The sequence below is a fragment of the Lepisosteus platostomus genome, chromosome 1 (genome assembly GCF_059453375.1).
Source record: "Lepisosteus platostomus isolate fLepPlt1 chromosome 1, fLepPlt1.hap1, whole genome shotgun sequence".
Lineage (NCBI taxonomy): Eukaryota > Metazoa > Chordata > Actinopteri > Semionotiformes > Lepisosteidae > Lepisosteus > Lepisosteus platostomus.
Genome location: NC_142611.1, coordinates 13646095 through 13673685, shown reverse-complemented (window position 1 = coordinate 13673685; position 27591 = coordinate 13646095). Strand labels below are relative to the sequence as shown.

The 27591-nt window shown below is 36.7% G+C and overlaps 1 protein-coding gene and 1 long non-coding RNA gene across 4 annotated transcripts in view; one reads left to right on the top strand and one right to left on the bottom strand.

Annotated features, from left to right (window-relative positions):
- gstcd (glutathione S-transferase, C-terminal domain containing) overlaps positions 1-27591 on the top strand; it is a 60047-nt gene that overhangs the window by 19728 nt on the left and 12728 nt on the right. For all 3 annotated transcript variants that reach the window (XM_088625084.1, XM_088625095.1, XM_088625075.1), the window contains 3 exons: positions 26695-26810; positions 27030-27074; positions 27461-27589. In XM_088625084.1, coding sequence (XP_088481210.1) covers positions 26695-26810; positions 27030-27074; positions 27461-27589 — 290 coding nt within the window. The remainder of the gene's footprint in view (positions 1-26694; positions 26811-27029; positions 27075-27460; positions 27590-27591) is intronic.
- Positions 8181-27591, bottom strand: part of LOC148677744 (uncharacterized) — a 30844-nt gene continuing 11433 nt past the window's right edge. The window contains exons 2-3 of the long non-coding RNA XR_015935368.1: positions 9299-9423; positions 8181-8498 (exon numbers count right to left, since the gene is read on the bottom strand). This is a non-coding gene — a long non-coding RNA (uncharacterized LOC148677744). The remainder of the gene's footprint in view (positions 8499-9298; positions 9424-27591) is intronic.

The following is a 27591-nucleotide window of genomic DNA, read 5'->3' as shown; positions in this document are numbered from 1 at the left end:
GTTGTTGGGACAAACTGATATTTGTTATGCAATTCAAAATACTTTATTCATCCCAGGAGGCCAATTTAAGCTTATTATCACTCTTACAGTATCTTCATTATCTCACCTTCATGTTAAAGTAAAAGTACTTTTTCCATGGACCAAAAGACTTCGGCCTCTTGGAGATGTGCTACATCTATGATTGATTTTTAAATCTTATTGCCACAATATTTCCAAATTGATGCTGCAAGAGTCTTTGCATTTTTTGTACTTTCAGTAATACCATACATGTAGATAAGATCAGATGTCTTGCTGGGCAAAATGGAGGTTACATTTTAGAAAGGTCATTATTTTTAATAACCATATCAATAAAGATGAACAATGTTTAGGAGGTTAAGGAAATATTTTATTAAGAGCAGATTAAAGTTTATATCATAATAAGTATTTGCTTGCACATTACAATGGGGGGTGTTAAAGCTATAAACTCATAATTGAAAATAATTGTATAATGAAGGGTTTGTTGCTAAAAGGCACTCTATTACAAAGGATAAGAAACAGGCCTATAATTTAATGTGCGCCATGAGGACATAAATGCTACATGTGTTGTCATTTGTGCTTCCATCCAGATGAATGTTTCCTATAACTATGCAATTAAGCAATACTTTCAATTGCATAATTGTAACTTTGCCTTTTAATCACTTAACCAATTATGTTTTTATAAACAGTTTTTAAACTTCATATTGGTTTCTTCTGTCATATTTAAGATAAGCAGTAAATCATTTTTTAAAATTGGCTTAGGAAGGCTCAAAAGCATCTTTTCCAGTGTTGGTATTTGCAAAGCAAGCACAATTTTGTTTGAGAACGTCTGGTCTCCGTCAACACTATTCGTGAGGTTTTCAGTGCCAGAGGGCAAGCTATCTCTTACCTGGCAAATATCAGAGCTGAAGGACCTTTCTTCACCGGCTTTCAAATGTGAAAGAGAATCTGACCTGGGATACTTGCTTGAATCGTTTTTGTAGTCTTAGGCTGAGTTACTGTAAACCTGCTTTCTGTCTCCCTGTTGCCCAAACTGCATGATTTGCAAGGTGACAATTATTTTCCTTTTTAATTTGTATTTTTTAAAATTAATTTATATTCTATGGTTATACAGTATAACGCTTCTGGTGAATGTATACATTATAGTTGAGATTATTAGACTGTAGTTTGTGTGGTTATCTTTAATTGGTATCTAAACCAGTGCAGAGACTACAAAAAGGAATGAAAAGACAGGCAATCCCATCATGTAGTTAACTTTGACTTCAAACACAGTCGATCAACAGTCCTAAGGTCTTAACAAAAAGAACCAATTAATGCAGTCCAGTTTTAAGAAACCATTTTTAATAGGTAACTCCTTGTTGTAAATGTTATCCAACAGTCTATGAAGCATTTAAGATAATAATAAACATTGACCTACAGTGTATTTAGTGTGCCACATTTAAAAACATAATTAACTTATCTATGGAAAGAGGCTCAATTAATTTTTTGTTATGTATTTTCCAAAACTTAAGAAGGTTACAGAAGAAGATTTGATCCATTGTATTTTTGGTAACTATTAGCTCATTGATCCATTTCATTAAGATAGACATGATCCTGTACTGCAAATCAAGATCTTTTCCTTTGAAATAGTAGTCAGTCAGAAGCCTCTTTCTTTAACAACTCAAGTTGAGGGGATTGTTTTTCTTCTATCTGTCATTCGTGATCTCTAGTCACTCTTTTTACTCCATAGATGATTTTCAGCTTGACATGACCAGATTGTTGCTCATTGATGCTTTCAGCACTAAGTTTGTGTGATCAATCCAACACTTACGTGAAAAAACGGGGGTGTTCTGGAATTGTGACAGGGCTTGGAGGATTGGGTCTTTTAAAGTGCTGAATCAAAGGGTACATAAAGCTGAGTATATCCACGCTGCAGAATTATTTTAAAGGTGTGATCCATTTTGTATTTTTAATTCAAAGTTGTATTTTGCATATTTTAGTATCGCAGTCATCTTTGATAGAAGTGCCTAAAACCACTTTAGCAGCTTTTATTTATTTGGGGATATGTTGGTTGGTTCTGAAGATATTCTCAAGTATCTTATTCCCCTCACAGGTCTGAAAAAATGTGTAGTTTTTTCCATTCTTATGTACCACACACATTGTATTGATATGCTTCCTAAGAAGTATTTTTAAACCTGGGCTGGACTCCCGGTAACTCCTGGCACCAATGCAGTCTAAATATGGTTCAGTTCTGCTTGCCAGTTCATCTTCTTTTCTTTTATCATCAACATAAATGTTAAGTTATGTCACAATTCAGCATTTCAATAGAAATGTAATTTAACATGCATGAATCCATATTTAGAACATACTCAAGATAATTTTTCTTACTGTTTTTTCTTCATTTTGTTTTGTTAATTCCATTCTATATTCATTTCTGCTCAGATTCTTTCTCTGGTTTGCACCTGCAGATGTTCAAGCACCCTTATCTGTGCACCTTTTTTTCAAAGTTGAGTAAGCAGTAACTGGTGGAGCACAAACAAGTTCGTAAAATCTTTTTCATTGTTACTTTTCATGCACAACATGGAAGCATTGGATTGTAGATCAAACCCAATATAAATACCTAGCTTGTTTTGGGTTTGTTTTATCAGCATTTACAAGTATATTGATAGAGTTAAATCTGGCAGAATTCTAACTCTGTGCTGAAAAACTAATTTTAAAAGCTTTAAATAATGCATAAATATGTGAACAATGCTGTGACATAGTAATCATACAATTGTATTAGTTTCCCAACATAGTAATGTTACCTTAAGCCAGGTTATATTATATAAACTAGGGTATCATAATGTATTGACAGGGAAAGTGAATGATTGAATTCCCCTCAGAAGAAAAGTGGATTTTCCAGTTGTCCTACAGCATGTTATCATTAACATACTGTAAGTATCCTCTTTCATAACTGTCTCATGACTACATGGATGTGCTTGGGCCTGCTCAATTTTGTGCTTGGTGTTTTATCCACCTTGTTATATCTCTGTGCCTCCTCAGGGTTATTTGTTTTAATTTGGCAGGAGTCCTTTTCATAGTACATCTCCATCATTCAATTCTAATATGTTTTTCATGATTCCCCAGTTTTGAAATCTATTTGAGGAAACCAATGATTTAAAATGATTAATTATTTGGAAAGAAGGTAACAGAATTTGAGTGCCAGACCAAACAAATCACAACCAATGTGAGATGAGAACAACCAATGTGGTTCTTTAATGGGTTGTGACTGGTGTTGATGTAACAATGGGTATCTACCTATGAATCACATCTTACAGATGTGTTGGAATGAATAAACAGAAAAAATATGGTTGTCTCTCCTGTATCCTTTGTGACATCTTATCATGCCTTACAAAGTTGCCCATCAGAACCATCAAATATATTGTAATGCATAGCCTGGCAATTACTTCTGTATTGAAATATGTTCTTTATTTTGACTCAAGTACATCCTTACACCCATATCACAGGGCCTGGTTTGAACAGAATGGAATGCAAGGGGCACTGTTTAGTGTCTGAGCTGTGGAAATGAGTTTGTTTGATTTGAAGGGGGAGTGAATTCTGTACCACGTACTATGTAGCTGAAATCAAACAGATGTCCAGTGGATCTCTACGTCCATTATCCTGACAGGCATAAAAGACAATTTGACACAGAGATTCAATTCAGGGCATTTTAGGTTTTAAGCCTTTGTCTGGATTTCGGCTTTCTTTAATTGGACTGTGAGAAAAAAACTGTGACCTTTCATACCAATTGTGAAGGTTATAAGAATATGGTAAGGCTTTGGGGTAGGTATTCCATCTCTAAAATAAATTCCTTTTAACTTTACATTTCTGTTGTCCAGATAATGCAGTGGATTCATTTTAATTTGGCTGCAAAACACCCATCTGTGAATTGCCTTCATCGCCTTTTCCCTAATGACACCAGAAATGCTGTATATTCGAAAAAACATTTTAACGAAACAGACCACAGGTCATATCTAATAACAGTAAAAATGAATCCCAATACACTCGCTAGAGAAAGAAGAGATCCACTGTTCCACTCAAAAGGAAGCTAGTGTTGTAGGTTTGGAAGTAATTAGCAAGAACCTGTATGAACTGATAACCTTTGTGTTAAGATATGCGCTGATGTTTGTCATACTTCATTTCATTCTTATAGAGTCTTTAAAAGTATTCCCAGTCTACTGCATCAGAATTAGCCTTTCATCAGAATTTGTGCTACCATATTATCCTACCTTTTCCTTCATTGCAGCTATTTTCCCTGAACTCCTGCAACCTACAGTATAGAGTCATAAAATAGAAATAGATAAATAACATGCCCCATCACGTTTATATCTTAATCCTTTTAGATATTTTTAATAGTAAGTATAATTATTTCAGACACAGTGAAAGCAATAGCTGAAAAGCCAATTCCCTTAGCAGCATCACTTTACTGCCTTCCCACAATGCGAAACACAATGGCCCCGCAGTGTGATGTGAATCCCCTTTATCTCACACAGCAGCAGGATTCTGGAAGAAGACAGGCAGAGCTTTGCTTTGTCGGCCCCCTGTGCCCTTTAGATTTAAGAATGAAGCTTGTACAAGAAGGAGGCAGCATTTGGATTGCGGCCAGAGTATTACTAATCCCGGGGATATGCTGTGGGAATGGGGATGGAGCCGCTTGGCTGTGATTTACAAAGCCTGCAGGCAGGGAAGATGACATGCTTTCGATAAAGAGCAGACCATCATGGCACATTACCTGACAGCTAAGACAAACAAAGGGGCTCACTGTAAAAAAAAAAAAAAGTGACAAGCCTTGTGCCTGATAGCATTTCCAGGTACGGGGTGGTAGGTGATGAGTTGGAGTGTTTTGGTTGTGATTTTCTTTTAATGACGGGGAAAAAGCTTCCATTATCAGTGTCTGCACTGCATGGTGGTGTTACCTTACATCGCATTAGAGGTTCTTGCAACCGAAGAAGCTATGAGGTTTCTGCTAAAGCCCTGGCTATGACATTATAAGGCGTATCATAGCTTTTGAGTCTTGTACAAGGGATGTTTACATGAGAAATGCACAATTATGATGGATATTTTAAACAAAGCCTGCTTTCAGTACTGTTTATTCTAATGTTTTCATCTAAACATCATCATTATCGAGCATGAGTTGTGTGTTGTAAGTATTAATGGCCACATGGAAAGAGGCTGTACTAGCTAAAATGTTTTCTGGACTTAATACTTTGGCAAGAACAACTCTTTGAGTATGGCTGTTTGATCCTTTCATTACACAACATATTATGGATGGATGAAATTTATTTTTTTCTGCTTTGTTTTTAGTTACACATGCAGCTATTTTTAGTCTTTTACTGGAAAAATACAAGTTCTCGCTTTTAATATATATATATTAAACTTAGTTGTTTTTGTCATTTGGACACTACCATCTCATTAAAAAAGGACTGATCACTTTTCACATTATAGATTGTAGCAAGCTAAACTTGTGTCATTCAAATTGAATTGCACAAAGAATATACAAAGGCTTTAAATCTATAAATTGTGCATTCTGATAGAAAATACTTTAAAATATCAGGAATAGAGCAATGATTACCTTTAAAGCCAAGATCCAAGAACCAAGTGAATGATGTGATATGCATGATTCAACTATACTCCATACTGTAAATGCAGTAAAATTCATCCGATGTATTATCTTCGTTAGTTCTTGGTTTTGTTTACTGCTCCTTCTACCTCTTAAACCTACTTCACAGTAGCATTACTATCCTATAGCCTGATCACACAATAGTTGCACAAGTTTGGGTCTCATCATTACTACACTGGGACACGCAGAAGGAAAGCCAGGTTGCTGCTGTATGTACTGCTGGTTGAGCAATAGGCAATACTTTTCCCTCTGGACCAGAAAGAACTACTGTATACCCCAGTATGGAGACAGGGGAGACTGTGTAAGAAGAGCAGTCATTCAGGTAAGACAGTAGATCAGTGTGCTGACTGCCCAGTTATTAGAAGATCCGTTGACACTATTTGAAAGAGTAAGTGTGCTAACCCCCAATGTTCTGGCTAAATTCCACCTTGGGTATGTACAGTCTAAAACCAACTTATTGCTTACAGTATGTATTTTCTCACTTGTCCTGCTATTCTGCTGTGTAGTGAGGCTGCAGGTATGTAAAGACTGCCAGATATCCCCCAGGTGGGTGTTGCGCTTCATCTATGGGAGATCTGTGTTCCTTAAAATCTTGGATGAAAAGTGCTATGCAGATGCTGGCAATTCTAAATTCTAATTCCACCAGTAAAAAGGCACTAGTGAAAGTGTGTTTTTCATCTTTCTTTGGTAGATGAAATTGCTACAGTATATAATATGTGTTTGAACAATAAAAACCTCACCTCAGCTCATTTCTTTGTAAGCTAAGTAGAAAGCCCAAACTGTGACAATCACATTATTCACATGAAATCTTCAACTGATTTATTTTCCTCTAGTTCTATCCATTGGGACCAACTAAAATTTCAGATGTAAGGATTCTTGCATACTGGCACAGTGTTCTTCACTTTTGGTCGTGACTTAGGTTATCGTTTTCCAAATTCGTCACATCTCATTTTCTACCCTCTTAATCCTGGTGAGGGTCACAGTGATAACAGGCAGGGCAGACAAGACTTCCCTTTCCCTGGTAACTGTCTCCAGCGGGATTCTCCGTAATTCTTTAAAATTCCCATATAATTCCTCCAGCATGTCCTGGGTCTGGAAGCCAGGCAGGAGTAGGACAGATATTTCCAGCTTCAATATAAAGAAATGTTCCTGAATTTTAAGCCTAATGAATATGGAATTTTCTCATTACTTCTTTCCTCTTTTTTATAATGTATGCAACTGACTTGAAAACCAGAGAAGGTCTTCAAGCCCCCTCTCTGAAATCATCCATCCTTGTCTGTGAACGGAATGTGCATAAACTGTTTTGCATTCCTGGAAGTTTTTTTTATTTTATTTTTTCCGAACAGCCACATATTATGATGTGTTCGCATCACAGCTCCTGGTTACAAACCGTGGAACCACACACAGGGGAAGAATGAGTAAGTGTAGGGAGACTCCTTCATCCTCAGCCAACTGTGCATCGCGGCTGAGAGAATCCTGGTCACAGTCGGCTAGTCACATGACCAAGTCGCAGAGCTCGAAGACACTTGGGTGAGGGCCTTCACCTGTTCGGACACTTGGGAACTAACCTCCCTCTGATTAAAATATCTCGTTTTATTTAAAATATTATTTTTTCTGAGGAATGCATTTAGAAGAGAGACGTTATCTAAAACAACCAATTTGCATTTCTGTTCAATTGCAAAATACAATTCATTTTTTTTTGGTTACAAAAACGTTCTGTGGCTTGTGAATTTTTCCCACTTATATTCTTATACAGCCGTAGTGTGTGACCAAACTGGCTTTGCATGGTACTATATCATAAGCATCACCACCAGCTAATCTCTTAGTATTTGTGTTAGTTATGCATCTTGTGCTGAAGTGTTTTGTATGCAAGATAAGGCAGGTATGTTCTTTTGTGTGTCCAGATTCCTGGAGTGACACTGCTTTTCAGCACTTGCATTGTTATTTTATAAATGTGAAACATTGGCCCTAGACCCTTGAAGGAAACGGATTCTTAAATTGCATTTTTTTTTCTGAAAGCCATTTTTGGAGGGAGTGAGAGGGAAATATTTAGAGAATGATTACTCCAAATTCCATGGGCTTTTACCAGCTGTTTATTCATAAAAATAAGAAATTAGACATAACCACATCCTAAAGGATAGTTTTATATCATTCATTAGGATTTTATTTCACTCCATTACAGTTCTCACACATCGTCTAACCATTCAAAGCATATGCCTCATATTTAAACACTGCTTTGGGAGCTACAAGGTGCTGAAGTGAAATAATTCGTTATACTGAAAGTCAAAAGGAACACTTACAACTGCTGTAAATGTGCAAAGTTACTGTTAGGAAAATTATGCGCTCCTTCTAATTAAAGGATATTTAATTGAAGGCACATGGCGAGTAATTGTACAGTATGTGTTTATTATTTATATTATGCTGATCGACATTTGTCTAATTCAACAGTCAAGGTTTGTCTGGAGTGGTCAGTTGTGAATAAGCAATGAATCAACATCAGAACAAAAACAGTTAATCAATATGCAAGCTTTATTTTTCTAAAAACATTGATATTCAAATAATAAAAAAAAAAACATTTGGGTTATTAATATACGTCAGATGGTGGTTGCTGTCTCGTAGTGCTGGGGTCCCATGTTCACATGTTCTCCAGGTGTGCCGATTTCCCTTCCGCAGTCCAAAGACAAACTGGTTGGATAACTGGTTTCTAGGAAACCTGGTGTGAGATGTGTGTGTGTGCACGTTTGTGTCCGTGTATCTGAGTGTGCCGTGCGATGGATTGACATCCCATCCAGGGTGCGTTTCCCCTCCCTTGCCTGTTGGAATAGGCTCCAGCTCCCCCGCAGCCCTGTTTTGGATAAAGCTGTCATAAAATGGATAGATGTATATCCGATGAATTTCTAAAGACTGCATTTAAAACATGTTTTACAAGTACAGTTTGACTCGTAATCAAAATGTCACTATTTAAACATTAAAACTGACAAGAGAATCTAAGTAATTTCTGTGTGCAGTGTTCCTAATTCCACATGTGCCAAGCACATTAAACCCTGGATTGAAACTACATTGCAGGCATACCCCAAATGGCATTAGCTGGATGGACTGTCTGTTCATTTGGTTGCCTTCAAACAACACCAGTAATCTAATAGTAATGGCCTGACTGTTACAAGGTCAGCTTTTTAAGGATACTTATTGAAGAAGAAAAGAGTAATCCTAAAACTCGTTTTTTTTTCCACAATTCATCATCACTTTAATCTAGTTACAAATGGCACTATAGAAAAGTCTGCAATCCAATGCAATCATTTTCAAAGCTTTTTCAATATAAATTTGATAACATACAGAGTCAGATTGTATCTTATGATTCCAGTTCTGAGAATAATGTATTTTCTTTCAAGTTAAATGCAGCTCTGCTAGCAGAGTTTCATGCAGTTTTTCTTCAGCAGCTGAAATGCTCACTAAAATCATCCAAAATGGATCGCTGCAGTGCTTCCTAATGTATCCTAATGCACCTACCACATGTACTCATGTGGATCTCATTCCCTCTGCCCTGCTGTGTTGAAACTTTGCTCTTCTCTATCCCATTGTCACTAAAATTATCAGTGAATCACTCAGGTATGGACTTGTTCTTAAAGCTCTTGTACTTGTACTTACCTACTGTTTAAAAAAGCAGAAGGTAGACTCCAGCCTTCTCAGTAATTATCAGTCAATGTCCAACGTACCCATTTTGACACGGGATCTAAAGTAGGATATTGCTCTTTAGTTGCAACCTCACTTATCTGTAAATAAAGTATGATATATTAGTCTTTTCAGTCTGGGTTCAGAACTATGCAATAGCACAGACACCGCTCTTGTTAGGGTCACTAAACATGCTTTTGCTTGTTTTTATCATTTTTTTTCCTCCTGGAACCTTGTGCTGCCTTTGATATTATTGATCTTATCAATTATCTGAATATATTGGAGAGAGTTGTTGGTATAACTAGAACTGCTTTGTTATAGTGTACTGACGAAAAGCTGTTTGTTCAAAACAATTTCCGTTTCTCCTCAACACAGTCGGTGTCTTGAAGAGCTCTTTTCGTATTCCAACGCTTTTTAGTATCTGTATGTCACCATTGGCTCAGAGTCTTCAGAAGTATGGCATTAGTTTTTATTTCTTTTTTGCTAACAATTTATGTTATCATGAAACCTGATGTTAAGCAAGCACCCCCGATCTTGTCACACTGCTTTAGATGATGTTAAAAAAAGATGCCACAAAACTTGTTTACATCTGAACTGTGACAAGACAAAAGTTAGTTGCATTGGTTATCCTTGTTAGCTCTGCAAATGTTTCAACCTAAGTTTGGCTACTGATGGTCCTAGAATTGGTCTTAAATATTCAGCTGTGAAATCTCTGTTCAACTTCATATTCAGAGAGTTGTAAATTTAACTTCATGATATTGTCCATATCCATATCCAATCTCTTCCGGTCTGATACAGAAATGAATGCATGTCTTTTCCAGGCTTCATTATTGTAATACAGTGCTTCATATACAGTAGTACCCAAATATGTTCTTAACATGTTGCAGCACGTTTCAGGATTCAGTTACTTGGGTTATGACTTAAATGAATGAGCATATATCATCTTTTTGTTTCCTTGCACTGGCTCCCTGTGTATTTTCAGTAGAAATAAAATTCAAAATACTGCTGCTCACCATTACTGGCTTGAATGGTGTGTCTCCTGACTGTATTATGTGATGAGGCTTTGAACACTGGGAGCCTATGGTCTCTACTCTGTTGTTCCATCACAGTGAAATAATATCCCATCCACATCAGAGCTTTCAATTCAGTCAGCAATTTCATATCCTGTCTTAAAACATTATTTTTATACCATTGTGCTACAGTGCAATTCTGTTTAATTTACTATTTTAATTTGAGTCTAGCGTGTTTTTTATGTGACTTTTTTATTATACAGTACCTTAAAATGATGTATGAAGAAAGGTACATTTATTACAAAACTCAGAATTCTCAACATGGAGAACTTGAAGTCCCTTAACAATTGTAGGGAGAGAGGAATATCTTTCTGGGGTTTGAGGACTGTTCTAATGCCCAGCACACTGCTCACACAAAAGCTGTATTTGCATTTGGCAACACACAGGCAGTCACTGAAAGTGCATAGACATGAAAAAACTCTTTACAACAATAGTAACCAGCAATGATCTGAAAACTTAAGTAACATAAGTCCACATTGTAGTTTGCATTGATGAGTCCTGAGTCACCAAGCAACCTTTACATTATCTTTTTAAGGTGAAGTAGAACTTAAAAATTATTGCATTTTTGCCATTTTTAGAACCTTTTATCTTGCGGGAATTGTAGCAACAGGGTAGTTGAGAGATTGGATTTTCATTTAATTCATATTTTAAATAAATGTCTCAATTTAGTCAAACCATTACCACTGCTTGTGTTTACTGTCAATCTTTTGCTAGCTGATTTTGGAAAGCAATGCAAAGTATTGTAAGAAGAAAGAAGTAACAGTAGGTGTACAATGCTGTTAATTGTTATTACAGCCTTCATTGTGATATGGTAATTGTTATGGTCTACACAGCGCTTAATGAAGAACATATGGCCCCTATGAGTTTCATTGTTACCATCATAATTTCCTCCCCATCCTTCTTATCATCATCATTTAAAACTGCAGAGACATGTCTGTGAAATTTGATGTTTCTTTGCCAGAGAGAAAACATAGCTTTCTGCCAAACAATTATTGTGCAGTTTTACACTTGGTTTCCCCTGTGTCACTGCAGTTTCCTTGTTATTCCGTGATGTTTATTTAATTATATCGCCCCCAACGATGTCTTTACTCTTATTCTATGCAATGACAACATTTTCTGCTTGTATTCAGTTTTAATATATGTATAAACATGTTCAAAAAAAAAAATAAAGCAAGCGAGAGCTAACTGTGTATTGCTACACTAAAATGACCCACAGAGATTTTTGTTACTGTTGATTTGTTTGTGTCAGAGAATTGTTTGACGCATTGAAAGTAGAAAACGTTTGCTTCCAAACCTAATTTAAAAAAAAGAAAGTTTACAGAAGCCATTTAGCCCATCTTGCTTCCTTGGTTATTAGTAGCTAATCAATTCAGGAATCTCATTGATCTGTTTCTTGAAAGATTCAATAGAATCACTTTTAACAGTATGTCTGAATAGCTTGTTATAGATGCCTGGCATCTTTTATGTGAAGAACTGTTTTATGTTCTTAATCTTAATTTCAAGAGTTCTTAACATTTCGCATTTCTGGATTCTTGTTGTATTGTTTTTTTCTGAATAATCTGTTGCATATTTAGGAAATGCTGTTCTCCATTCCTTGAAGTCTTTCCAAAGCAGTAATATCCTGAATTGTTCACAGTGTTCTAACAACTTCATTGGTTCATTTTAGGATAGCTGCCCCGTAATTGGCATTCTGTATTTTTTGCAATATATCCTAGTATTTTACTTCTGGCCTATATTAACTAGAAGAGGACAGTGATGGCACAATAACCTAAAACTCTTTCAAAAGCTGTTTCTTCAAGGTTAGTGCCATCCATTTTATTTTTTTGTCCTTTACTAGCTTATGATAATTTGCACTAGTCTGCATTACATTTTATTCGTCATATATCTGTCCACTTCTGAATAGTGTATACTGTATATATACCCATATATCTTTTTCAGTTTCCTTTATTGCTTCAACCATGCTTGCAGCTCCTTCAATTTCAGTATCATTTGCAATGCTGACAAGTTTACTAGCTATTCCAAAATCAAGGTCATTGATATACACTGAATATTAAAAGAAACATCACTTTATACCTGCAACCACTTTATGTGCAAGAGATATAAATCTATAAATCTTATTTATAGAAGTTACATTAACATTTTATCGAACAAACAAAACAATGTGGGACATCACTGAGGAGGCGTTGCTGTTAGAGTGATGTTTTGATAGGTGGGGCTCAGGAAAAAAACAGACACAAAAAATATAGCCATAAGGTAAAAATAAAGTACTCTTTACTGAAAGTGCCAGAGAAACTTAAAAAAAAATAAAACAAAGCCCAGTTGTTCTTTGAGCTATAGCTAAACTTATTCAGTGGTTCTTTATAAGTAACCAGGCAGCAAAACTGCTCACCTGCATCAAGACAAATAAAAAAAAAACATCTTGCATAAACCAAGTCTCTCCGTAACCTTTTTTCACAAAAAGTCATAATATATCCAGTGGTCTGTTAGTCAGTCACTTCCTCACTCATTTCTCCATCTGGTGCAGCACAAATCAGAGGTTCTGCTCTGTATCAGAGGTCTGCAGCAACTGAAAGCCTTCATTTTCTGTTTTTTGGCTGTCGCCCAACCAAATGTTTTCCTCCAATGCGTGAGGTGATCGAGGAAAGGAGGTCATACCCCCACTGTTTCGTGGGCCATGTAGTTTTGACAATACCTTCCATCTTGTTCCCATTCACAGCCCTCTTACAATTGGCTAATTCATTATAATGATCTAAAATCTAATATACTATGAAAGTCACAGGCTGGTAGTATGATTGGCCAATGCTCGAAGCAATACAAGCAGTACACCTTTGATGCATGCTTTGCACTATGTTGCAGATCCCATCTTGTGAGGTTTGGTCCCATTCCTCTCATAGGAATGAGCATGAGCACAAGCATGAGCCTTTTCATTGGTCTCTGAACCTTAGTTGTCCCACTAACGTTCAGTGGTGCTTAAGTAAGCCAGTGTTATAGAAGCATCATGAGGACAAGCATTTTTATCCTGGAATGTTGTTATGTCTCGGATGGGCCTACAGGAAGGGCAGAAAGTGTGGTTCCATTACTTGATTAATGCACTGCAGGGCAGGTATGCTAGACTAAAAGTGGTATTCTGTAGCAACTAGTCCTCCATATTTGGCATTTGAACCTACCCAGTGTTCTTGGCGAGGTGTCATGACTCATGGTCTACCAGATGTAACGTCCTGCCAGGTTAGAAATTGCTCTTAGAGAGTTATAAGGTTCTGTTGATAAATTGGGCATTTTAGTTCTTTTCCATTTTTCTGTCTTGGTTTTCACCAGGCTTGACATTCATGACAGGTAATAGTGCTAATGCTTATGCAAAAATAGTCACTCGAACGTATCATGGGCAATCAGAAATATAAAAAGAATCAAAAGCCAAAAATCTGTACTTCATTTTTCTACATAAATATTATGATAGGTTTCTTTGTTCAGTTAAGTTTAGAAGAGCAGCTATCTTGCTTTCTAAAAATGTTTTATGCTATTTTAGTGCTTTCTAATTCTGTAATTAATTACCTAGACCAGAACACAGGGGTGGTAGAGAGGTGTTAGAATGCCATCCAGCCAGAATAACAGTGGTGCTCCAGGTTAATTTTTAAGAAACCAAGAAAAAGACAACTTTGAGGGTCTTCTGGCAAATTTACACCCTGACATTCTTTCATTCCCTCAGAAAACAGACTTGGTTTATTTTATAGATTAAGTGCAGCTGAAAGTAACAGGATTTTGAACACACTACAAGTCTTCAGGCATTGTGTCTTAGGTTCCCTGTTTTACTAAAGCTTCCAAACGAAACACAATCTGAACAAAACACTTAATACCAGGTCAGAACTTCATGTACAATTTCACAAAGGGTTTCATATTTACCTACCCCCTCTTTAATTGTTTTTAATTTATATTTTTGGTAAGCATTTGTAATGCAGTAATTCTTGTGTAATGTGTGCTTGTTTTCAGAAAATAATGCTATTGCTGTTTAGAAGTCTACAAAAGTTGGAGAAAATACTATGTATGTGTACTATACTTCATTTTTTTATCATCTAAAACTGTATCTCTACGTGAATATTTACATTATTTATTGTTCATTACATAAAATAGTTTGTATTCTATACTTGAAAGTTATATCCACCTATCTGTTTTCTACCCACTTGATACAATACAGGGCTGCAGGGGAGTCAGAGCATATCCCAGTAAGCAGTGAGAGCAAGGCAGGATACACCCTTGATGCAACGCTAGTCCTTTGCAGGGCACACAGACAGAAACATGCACGCATTCACACAGAGCCGAATGTCCCAGACACCAATTAACCAGCTATACGAGTATGTCTTTGGACTGTGGGAGGAAATACATACAAATGGGGGAGAACATACGAACTCCATGCAGATAGCACCCCAAGAATTGAACCCAGGGCCCCAATGCTGCGAGGAGGTAATGCTAATCACTGTGCCACTGTGCTAACCATATAAATTACGCATGTATTTTTTTACTTATTTGCTGGCTGCGTATTTAACCCACAGTGCATTGATAAAAGAAAAAGCGAATAATACATAATTTCTGTGTCTACAATGGTTTACAGATTTGGGTTCATGTCTAAGAACATATTTAGTGCAATGATACTGTTTGTTCTGGTGTAGGTCCTGTATGGTAATCTCATGCCACGTTCATTTCTACCACAGCTTGCAAGCTGTAACATTAATTATTACTGTGTAATACAGTAAAGCATTTACTCTTATTTTCCTCTTACTCTTTTTCATGCTTTAGACTTTTTTCTTTATGTTGGGACCCATTCAGTATTATCTGTGAATTAGTACACAATGCATGGTTCTGAATTTTGGCACCAGCTGGTCTAGCTATAGGAACTCAGCTTTTTTGTAACCACTGGGTGTCTGCACATGCCTTGCATGGCCAACATGTCAACACTGTCATAATAAATGTTCAGAAAATTTCACGTTTAATGTGGGATGAAAACATTTTAGAGATGCCCATTTGTTCCTCATAAGAAGTATGCAATTCAATATCAAATCACAGTTTGCAGATTAAGTCCCCTTATTATCTATCATTGTTCAACAGTTGTTTGCAGATTTATTATTTTAATGTTTTCCACATTATTTTTCAACTTTTCAGAGCCATGTTTAAAATTACCGTGTCAACATGTGACAGGGAGCAAATTCCTAAACTACAATAAGCCTCCAAGCTAGTCCGCCTAAGAAGATTATGCATTGATATGTTGTTCCCTTAAATACACTTAATATTCAAGTCATATGTTAACAAATGCCAGCGAGTTTAAATTCTTTTTTTATAGAATATTTCTCATACATGATTGTATTTTTGTGCAACATAATGGTGTTTTAATTGTCAGCATTACACATACAGTACACACTGACTCTTGCCTTTTTCTGACAATAAAAAAAAATTCAAAAGTAATCATTTAAGTACAAGTACAATTGTACATTTAAGTACTATTCCTCTACAAGCATTTTTGTAAAATCTCAAACTGGAACTACAAATTACTTTTAAAATGACTAGAACAGCACTGGCAACCACAGTTTTTGACAATGAGGGAGAAAGAAGGTAGTAGTTGTACTTGTTATCACTGAAGAACTTCACTTGGAAGCAGACATAGTGTAGGTAAACATAAGCAAGGCCCAGCAGTCCTTGATCCCGCATCATGTTTATCGATTTAGTCAGTCAGATAGTATGTGCAGGGCCGAAAGTGTAAATCCTTGGGTGATAGGATTCCTCTGCTTGCAGAGAGCAATTTGCATTCTCTCCGATTTTGTGAACAAAAGGAGTAGCTGTTGAAATTCGGACTTATTTGTTTTTCACTCACCTGGCTTGCACTTTGTCTGGGCCTGGGCTTGCATACTTTCTGTCTCAGTGACAATGGGGCCGGTTTACTCTTCCTTCTTTCTCCATATTGTTTTATTGGCTGACAGTAGAGCTGTTCAATTTTAAATAAATGCTCTGTAAATGTTAAGATTTTAAAGATTGGATTTTTTTAAAACTTTTTATACTGTATACCATTTTATATTTCTGATTTATTAATTATGTTATCCAAGCTAAAAATATTTTTGAATAATAAGATTGAAAGTACATTTTTAACTCAGTATTGTTTTTTTTTCTTATGGAGGGAAAACAAACCTGGTATGGAAATAACTGCAAAATATCTATCAAATGTACTTTAGCAGTTGTGTTGATTCTTCATAACATGTTTATCATTCTTTACTTTATTCCCCTATAGCAATGGAGGGACCTGGGTTTACAGCTATCATCTGTCTAAGACATTTAATAAACTTAATTTGGAAAGCATGTTCTTTTTGGAATTGCCTCCTTGAATCAGTGTTTACACTGTATATCACATTTTGGGAGCTGATCAAAAAAGTAGGATTTAAAATCCTCTTCTTCAGTCTTAGTGGGTGGCCACCCTTAAAATATTCCATATTATCCTACTTCTGCTTTTCTCATCCCAAGTGTGCATGACTCGGCACCTCTTTCTCGCTGGGTGACCTCAGGAGTGCTCTTTCAAAACAAACTGGTGCTTTACTGGCGCTGTAACACTACAGCAAATCACTCAGCTCGCTGCAGCATGAGGGAGTGGAACATGTTCTTTATCTTCCACTGCTGCTGTATAGGTGGCATCAGCTTTATTACAAACAGCTCAGTGTTTCCCTCAGACAAAAATACACACCTGTGAATATGTACCACTTGTGATGCACTGCAAATGAATTGAGTTACAGTCCTGTATAATGAAGCTGTTTACTTATGTGCAGCTTCTACGTTTTACACATAGTGAATGAAGAGTCTAATTTTTTCAGCCATGTCAGCCAGTTGCTTTGACTCCAGCACACAGGAGAGGGTATATCTTTGATGACAGCAAAGTGCCACGAGCCCGAAAATATGGTGAAACAAACAAAGCAGAGCAGAATGCTTGCTGTTATTTCACAGTTTATTCAGTCCTTTCCCTACCACAACGTTTAAGTGTATTTTCTGTCTTCCAATATTCCTGTAAGCTGTGTGAAAAATATTAAAAAACCCATTGTTTTGTTTTTCTGCTTAGTTTTGTAGGGAGATAATATTCAAATATGTTTAATACTTGATCATTGTTGCTGAATTTTGTGTTTAAGTTGAGCAAAATTACCAAATTACTTGTTTCATATGTTCTGATGCTTTCACCCTTGCAAATGAATCTACATTTGTCACGCACGCAGGAGCTGTCATGCTTTAAATATGTCTTTATATCGGTGCTCATAGGTTTTCAGAATCAGCATGCAACTTGAGTGTAAATTACTCTTCCATTTCCTCTTGTTACCATGGTTTCTTCTACCGTAGAAGTGTTAATAGTTCCACAAAAATGTAAACTTAAAGACAACGGGATTGAAAGGGATTGATAATTTATTTATAAGATGCATTGAATTATACATCTTGAAATGGTCATCTGGAGTGAAGATTTGACAATGGCAATATATATTTTTTTCTTTTTCTTTCAAATTTGTCAGCAATTTGTAATGCCCAGTAGTTCATTGTCATAGTGCAAGTAACCATGGTTTGGACTGTAATGCCTGTTCTTATCTCCATACTGCCAATCTGTTGGACTGCCAAAGGCAAAACAGAGATCTCTCTGGTGTTAGCTCAATGTGGCTTGGTGAGAAAGAACAACATAGCCCAACACCCATTGCAACATGCTCAGTCATGTTGTCTAAGATAAGAATGTAAACCTCTTCTTTTGGGATTTGAGATTATGATTTCACAGACAATTGGGCAGATGGATTCCTGGTACTGTAGATGCTGCTATCGTGCTATTTATCTCAGCAGATCTCCTTGATTTACTAAAAAGCTCATTCTTTTGCCCTTATTTTATATTTACTTCGGGCGATTCAAAAAATATTTAATTTGGGATTTTAGTAAATGTGACGTATGTTTCTCCCTTTGATGAAGTTCATTTGTTCAGTGTAAGTTCTGCACCCTAACCTAATATTATATTTTTTAAAATTAGAAATACGATCGCATCCTCTCCTGAAATAATTGCTTGCAGAAATAAGTTCAATGAACCGGAGTTCTTTTTCTTGTTATTGCAGATTTTGATTTTGTTTTCTTCCCTTGGTTTTCTGTTGCTGTGGTAATGTGGTCCTTGGATAAGCTGGAGAGGTTTGGCATTCAGCTTCTTAACTGCTTTGCTGTTTTTGCTGTTAATGCAAGAGAACTTGAGACCAAGTGGTTTATCGATGTAGTTCCAAAAATGGGCTTTTGGTCTCTTGTGACTGTTAAGCCTATCTGTAATTTTGTGGAGTAAATGAAACATCTTTAAAAAACCTTAAAAGGCAAAGTATTATAGTGATAACTTGATAATATGTTGTCAACAGCTTCTCTGAGTCGGCCCTTTTCCTGTCTTTATATGCTGTCCTTATTACTCTGAGTTTAATTATGGGTTGAACTGTAGGTGTCAGTAGTAGGTGACAGACTTCCCTCTAGACCATTGGTGATTAACAATCCTATGGTGCTGTTTGTAAGATTAGTTGTGACTCCAGTCCTGACTAAATCTCACACTGTTCTCCTATATTCAGACCTGCCTGAACTCCCCCATCAGATCAGATGGCAATTTTCTTTGTCTTTTCCATCTGATCTACTGTGCAAGTGGTGCTGCTGGGGCAGATTTGATGCTGCATAGGTTCAGGGCTGCTCTTCAGTGATACAGTAGATGAAGTGGGGCTTCTGTTCTTTATAAAGTGCTCTGAGATTGTTTGAGTTGAGTATATTATAGAAAATCAAGCAATTGTTATTCATTATTTAATTAATCCCCAGGATAAAAACTGTTAAAGAACAGTATTCCGATATGAACTTTGTAACATCACATGAAAACAGTGCAATCACTGTACAACCTAAGAAGTTTTAATGGAGCATTAGGTTTAATAATAGTGTATGTCTCAAAATTGAGTACTGTATAACCTACAGCACAAACCACTTCAAGAACTGTTTAATATGTTTATTTCTAACAGTTTCAACCAGTTACTAAAACAGTTTAGCATTTCCACTTATTTTTGCACATCAGAGGATGCATTCATTAAAATACAACATTTTGTTATTTTAACACTGCCACATTCATAAATCACTTTAATTAAGGATGCAACACATTCCAAGATATGTGTTAATATGAGATATTGCCACATCCTGGGTTGCTGCTGAAGGCTTTTGCAAGCATGCCAGTAACACATACCCTGTTAAGAATTATTGTTTAATTGAGTACTGAGCATTACATTATAAATCAATTACCTGCATTACTTCCTAGATTACAAGCTACATCTTGTCACACTGAACCGCACCTATGAGATCATCTAAAATTCCCTAACTTGCATCATCCTCATGTTTTCTGATGACATATCTGAACTGAATGACTATTGATTTTTTAAATTGGGAACCAGTGATATCTTTAGTGTAGGATTGATAGGCTACCTCACAGCCTTTGGTAGTTGGGAGTAACAATGGTTATGACATTTTAATCAGGGCTATGATCCCTCAGGATAATAATATTATAATCCTTACAATTATATAGCGCTTTCCTGGACACTCCACTGAAAGCGCTTTGCAATGTGTAGCCCCCACCTGGATGATGGGACGGCAGCCAAAGTGCACCAATTCATAGATGGGGATTACTAGGAGGACATGATTGATGAAGATCAGGGGGAGATTTGGTCAGGACACTGGGGTTATACCCCTACTCTTTTTAAGAAATGCCCTATGAATTTTAATGAGCACAGAGAGTCAGCACCTTGGTTTTCCATCTTATCTGACGGAAGGCACCTTTTTTACAGAAAAGTGTCCCCATCACTATACTGGCGGCATAAGAACCCACACAGACCGCAGGGTGAGCGCCCCCTACTGGTCCCACTAACACCTCTTCCAGCAGCAAACTTAGCTTTCCCAGGAGGTCTCCCATCCAAGTACTGACCAGGCTCATACCTACTTAACTTCCAATTGCAAGTTGTGAGTTGCAGGGTGGAATAGATGCTGGCATAATGAGAATAGATTTAAGCAGGATGAGAATATTAGTGACCTGATACTTTAGCCCACTTGGTATGATCTCACAGAGTCACGACTTTTAAAATTTACCCCATTTGGCAGTCATACACATACAGTTCTTACTCTTTCATTGTTACTGAGTATGTTACCCTGCAAGACATTTCCAGTTATTCGTGTTTTTAGCTGTTGTTAGGATAATACAAGGGGATTTCCATTTTAAAAGTACAGTATACTGCATATAATAAGACTAAGTAGTATAAACAAAGGCTTTCCTTTAGTACATAAGTGAGGAATGAGTTGTATCTAAATGTTGTTCTTTTAATCATGTATATAGAAGGTTGTTGTTTGGAACTAGTTCTAGCACACCAGAAACAAGGCAGCTAAAGCATTAACATAATAGTTAATACATCAATGCCTTACAAAATTTAAAGACATAAGCTCTATGAACGATATGTGGCCCCTTTAGAAATTCCTTAGAAAGACCTTGATGAGGTTCCAAATGGTTTATGGTGACTATTTAGCATGCTGGGAGTCCATACAGTGTTTAATCTTCCAGAGCAGACATCTAATTCTTTGAAACTAGTGCCAAAACAACAGTGAAGTATTAGTTGTGTTTTCTAGTTGTGATTTTGAGCTTTGGTTCCTCTATTGAGATTCAGGTTTTGGCAGACAGCAAGCTAGGAAGATTTCCTGATTATTTTTTTTTTGTGTGCGAAGCGAGAACAACTTGTGTTACATTCTTTAAGAAGAAGACAAGGAATATTGAACTGGAGAATTGGTGTCTGTTCTTCTCAATTTTTGTGATACTGATTCACTGACCGTGCAAACACTTGGGTAATTAAAGGTTTAATTAATTAAGGTTGTTTTCCTTGTTTATTTTATGATCTGTTTTCTTCATTTTAGGGGGCTTTGTTGTTTGAAGAATGGAGATTATGACAGATATTTTGTAGTCCTTTAATTAGATGCATGAAATTGGGATTTATTGGTTGTCAGTTTACTTATTTAAGGAGATGCAATGTATGGATAGCTTCAGAAAAAAGAAGACTTTCATGGCATCATTCCTTAGCTCTGATCATTGAAGGCCACTGTGTAGCATCCATAAATCATTACCTTCCTCACAGCTTAGATTTAATTAAATTTGTGCAATTAAGTGGTAATTTTGTTCAAATGTGTAATTAAGACCTCAGGTACTGGAGTAAAAATTTGAATATCCTGTGACAATGGACCATGAATGAGAAACATGAACATGCATTTTCCTTTTGCATTAACTTATTTGTAAGTATTGGACCTGTCACCGTTTTTACTCACCTGATATTTGGCAGACACAGCTGTTATTTTCATTGGGGGCCAGGGAGAAGGCTACTGTAGGTTTCCAAGGAGACAAAAGGAAACTAAAGAAAACTGAGTTAATTTTCTTTGTTCATGCCAGAACTGACACTGCAGCTAAAAAGTCTGGCCTGGGCTCCATTTTTCTCTTTTGCTTTCAGTTACCAGTTCAGTTTTAGATTTGCCCTTTTCCTACATTAAAGAGGATCTGCAGTCCCAGTTTCTGAGACCGGTTATTAAATCTCGGTAACAAAATAAATCCATTGATGTCATAGAAAAATCTTACAATTTTCAAATTAAGCACAAAATATTGAACTTTGCGAAAGTACAGTATAGTCACCAAGTTGTTGAGTTTGTGCAAATTGCGACATGATGCGGCCCTTCCTGCTCACTAGTCCCTGTAATGACTAATGTTATATGATGTATTAACAAATAAGAACAGGCTGTACAGCACATATTTCAACACAGAAATGTTCTGATGTTAAAGAGTAAATAATATTTGTTGGCAAAAATCATCTCTAAATCGAGGGCAATATTTCTATTGGATTAACATAGAGGTATTCACAAGCCTGCGTGATTACAATGTAATAAGGCAGCGTACGTCCCCGGCCTCATTCTGAATCGCAGAACCTGGCACTGTGCATACCTGGAAATTTAATCTATTTTATTATGTAACACAAGTTACTGTGTACATATTACTTTTATTGTGGTTTAAAATGCAATCATCAATGCTGATTCTTTCTAACCCCGAAATATAAAAATAGCGTTTCCCTTTAAGAGGGCATTAAAGATTCCTTCTTTGTACATCACAATGTCCGATCTGAATCACTCATGCTACAGTATATTTACATTTACTGCTTTTGCATTAGAAGATGAGAAGACCTGGTAGTATCATAATAAGTGCTTGATAACGCAGATGCTGTGTTCCTGACTGCAGGAACATTTCAAATGCGAGTGTGTTCCAACAGAGCCCCTGTCACACTGCAATGTTTTTGCACGTTCAAATGTTGAAGCACGTTCTTGGAGCACATTGTTACAGTTTAAAAATATCACTATGCCATAAAAATTGCCTCACCCTTTTAAATGACCTTTACTTTAAGAATGTTCTGTTTTTTGCAGAAGCAAGGTATTAGACATGAAGGTGACAGTTTTAATAAAAACAAGGTTACTATCCACGTTACAGCAAAAAGATTGTTGTTTCTGAAAAAATGTTTCTGACAGTCTACAGAAAACTTTTTTTTTTCTAATAGTATGAGTAAGAGTGAAGGACAAATTCACTACTTTCTTCTTCTTCTTTTAATTACTAAATGAATCCCAAGGTTGCATTGTGCATTTTTGGTAGGTAGGTAGAAATCTGAAAACTGCAGCATTGATTTATCTAATTGATTAGTCTAATTGAAATCCTCAGTATTTTTAAGTATCATAGGTGGGACTACTGCTATTTTAAAAGATCATATTGTTTTCCCCAGCAAACATAAGTGCCTTCTTGTGCCTAACAGAGCTCTTATTGTACTGTGTATTTCCAGACCATGCACCTCTGTGCTCTGTAGGAAGAAATGTGTGGAAGAATTTAGACTTTCTGAAGGAAGCTAGAACAGTAAAAACTGATAAGCAACAAGTTTGATATATTTGAATATATATGTAATATATTTTCACAAAGAAACTTTCTTGGCTGAATTTTTTAATTCCTTTTTGCTTTCATAATGATTTTAAAAGACCTGTCCACAGAATAATATATATACATTGTATGCAACTACATCAATTCTCTATAACCTGACTGAGAAAAATTTAATTAATCTCTTGTCAGATACGTTCCAAAACAGCAGTATGTGTAAACATTTCCCTCTTACATTCCAGCAAGTCTTTTGTTGCACACCATACCTTTTATGGGGAAAATGTGCCTTAAGTAACTAAGCTGTTACACACCTGTTGCTATATATATGGGTGTCCCATCCCATCTGTACTGCTGTGAGGTGTTAACAATTTATTTGAGGCAGATTCCTTTATTTATGAGAATGCCTGCTGTGGAAATTGCTAGGTGCTGTGCAGCTTTAATTGTTGGGTGATAAATGCCGCAACACCACCAAAAGTGCGTTCAGATGAGAAGTGTAAGCTGCAAGCCAATCTGCTCACCGGGCTCATGAAAGCCCTCATGACTGCTGATCGAATTATTGTAGCACAATGGCACATCAAAGAAAGCCAAAACATGGCTACAGCGCTTTCTGTGCTGAATTACATATGTGGGCCAAGTGCCTTTTTTTCACAGGTCTTAACCTGATCCAGCGGGCAAAGCATTCTGAATGTCATGTGGTTTATCTCCAGGCTTCTGCGGGATCACTGCAGGAAGCACCAACATAATCTTTTTAATACAGACTGAGTGCCCCGGGACAGAAGGTGTTAATAGCTATAATTTGCATCCTGAATATAGAACACTTTGCTAGTTGGATCACGTTTGCTTCCTTTATTGAACCCGATGCTTGGTTACTGCACTGATGTCTCTCGTCGCCTTTATTTTATGTTTTTTTCACTTTTGTGTAATGTAGGCACACGTGCTGTACAGGTGTTTGGAGTTGCCTGTTATGAGCTGGTTGCATGAAAGAGTGGGCTGCCATTTTTTGCAGTGGATAGTAGTAAATGGCACTCATCTAACTCAATACTTTGAGCATTTGTTTTCTCCTAACAAAATTTGTATTCCCAAGTGTGTCATTTTCCACATTGGTCAATTCTAAAAACTGACTAATGTAAAATTACAATGTATGTTGCTGTTCCTTCTGTCTAATCAAGATCATATACTGTACAGTTAGTAAGTGGTTAAATGATATAATTCCTTGACTTACCTGCTCTCAGTTTTCTTGTTATTATTTTGGTGATTTAGGACTTGATCTCCACCTGGATTTAATAGCCAGGCACAGAAGGGTGTTGATGGAATAAACATGATTATTACCACGAATAAATCTTATACAGAATTGAAAATAGAGCAAGCATGTGGGAAAGAGTTTCCATGGTCAACCCTCGTACAAATCTGTTTTCTGTGGATGTTGCACTTTACTCCCAGCTTCTAAAGATGTGTTGGCAAGGTTATTTGGTGTCTCTAAAATGTCCCCATGGACCTTGTGTGGGTGTGTACTTGGACTGGCCTCCTGCTTTGCAGTAGACTCCAGGGTCTCAATGACCCTGACCAGAAATAAGCAGCTTTTTGAAGCAGGATTGCTGGACGATACAGTTTGAACTTCCTACTTTGCACAATTATGGTATGACGACTGACATGCATCATTTTCTGAAATGCGTGAAAAGGAAAAGCGTGTATAATGTGTTGCTGCTATTCCAGCATACTGCTTATTATAGCGTGACACGAAGCAAAAGAAAACCGTCATCACTTCTGATTTACACCCATGATAGAGTAACAGCCAGATGCTGATTTCGGGATTGAGGGTTCAGAAATATGGTTTGAGTTAATATGGGACATCCTTCCTCCATTGCTCTTCCCAAATCTCTGGAATCTTCGTTTGGCAAAACATTGGCTACTGTTTGTTCTCGTATCACCCAGATGGCATACCTGCATAGTGGAATCCCACTCTGCTGTTTTAAAAGAGTATGTAAGGCAGAAAGTTAGGCAAGGAATTATTTTGAAACAGACGTGACTTATAAAATAGGCAAGTGATCACTTAATATAGCAAAATCACTCATGGTGCACCACAGCTGCAAAATATTGCAAGTAATCAGAACATCTAGAAGGATAAAAGGGGAAATTAGGACCCTTTATTTACAACAGTGTTTAACATCATTTCTGGGAGGCATTTTAACAGGGATTTTTTTTTGCCTTGTAATTTGAGCAAAACATAAACTGAAAAGGTCCCACTTGCAAACTAGCTCACATAAACACTTCCTTCCCCTTGAAGAAAAGGATGGCCCTCATTAATTATTACCTGTAATGTGAAGACCTCTCTTCTGGGTGGTGTCTTTATTGTGTTAAAGCACAGTTGCATGAGCATTGAAAGTTTTTCAAGGACTTTTTTTACAGTTAAAAACAAGTGAATAAAATTATGCGGAGATAATTTCACCACAATTGTAAGACACCTTTTCAATACTTTAGTATGCAGATGAACACTTGTTATATGTTGGGATTTTTTAAGGAGCTTCAGCAAAACCTTCCATTTAAAAAAATCCTAATCCGTGATTCTTACAGCACATCTGCAAGTTGGAGCATCACATACAACACCAGTCCTGTCCTCTGTTGTTGAAAGATTAATTCTGGCCCATTTCAAGATTACACTGGGGAGAGTTAAATGTTCTATTTATGTAAAACCATAGAGCAGTTTCATTTTATCGTATTTCATACTTGCTATTTGTCATTCCTTTTGTTTGGATTGCATTGCAGTGTTTTTTTTTTCCAGACTACTGAGCTGTTGGAAACCGACTGCAAAAAAATAAATACATAGCAGGGAAGTCAATCAGTGTGTCACCGTGCAGTGAATCATGGGGAAATTTTTGTGAAAGCAATTTTGAATTGATATGCTTCCTCTTATCCCATTCCCTTAAATTCAAACTGTCAGAAACATTTCATGGTGAATTACCTGAATAGGTAACAAGCAACATCAGACCATATCCGAGAACAGTGTTTTGCAGCTTTTGCATTTGCATCTGTTTAAACTCGTGCACTTGTTCATTTTGTTTTTAAAGAAGTCTATTTAAACACCATTTGCTCAATCGTTTTACATCACAACATTCTTTTTTTTTACAAAGGATTGTAGGCCTAATTTTCCTCTGTGTACAAAACTGCAATTATCACTGTTTTACCATGGTACAGGCACTGTGTACCTTAGTGGTAAATACAAACCCCACGGCTTCTTAGAAATAATGTAGTCATAGTAATTAGCATATTAAAATTGTGTATGCGTTAATGACACAGTTAACAAAATTTGTTTTTGGTTTCAGGAAAAATGTCAGATGTCCGTGCTTTGAGGAAACAGCAGCAGTTGAACAACCTTGTTGCCATGGTGACAAAAGTGGCCCAGCCTGGTGACACTGTAGTGGATTTCTGCAGTGGAGGGGTAGTGTATAAGTAATGCTTTGTATCAGTGACCTGTCTCCTTTCATCATGCTCCCGCGCAGAATTCTTGTCATGCCATGCAGTCATTCCTGAGACGATGTTGAGTTTTTACCCTATTGTATGTTCTCAGGTCTGTGTCAATGTTATGATGGATACCTAGAAATGGACTGAAGCTGTGCGATGTCCTCTTTGAATTTCTCTATTTTGTCTTTGTTTTCAGGGTCATGTGGGGATTGTTCTTGCTCACACCTTACCAGAATGCCAGGTGAGGCCTCAGTGAAACTATCCCTTTCTTCTATTATGGACTACATCTTGTTCAAACGTTCCATTCATTGCAAGTGAGCCAAACTGGGGAAAAAAACTATGCAGTATGCATGTTTCATCTTTGTACAGCGATTTAGTCATTGCAGTGACATATAGATACTTTATTGATCCCATGAGGGAAATTGCAGTGCAACAGCAGCTTAACACAGTCAACACAAAACAGTGTAACAAATGATACAATTATAATAATACAATCCAATCATATGAACTACAAAAGACATTATCTACCAACTTAATGCTTATTTGTTGCCAAGAAGTGGGTCAGCTTTTATGTTTTGAAGCAGTCGGTTATTGGTTTTAAGGCATTTGTTTACATGCAATTTTCAGGTTTTACTGATAGAGAACAAAGAGGAGTCTCTGGTCAGAGCTAAGAACAGATGCCGTGAGCTTGGCTTAAACAACATTGGATTCATCCAGGCAAATCTTGACTACTTCACTGGGCCATTCCAAGTGGGAGT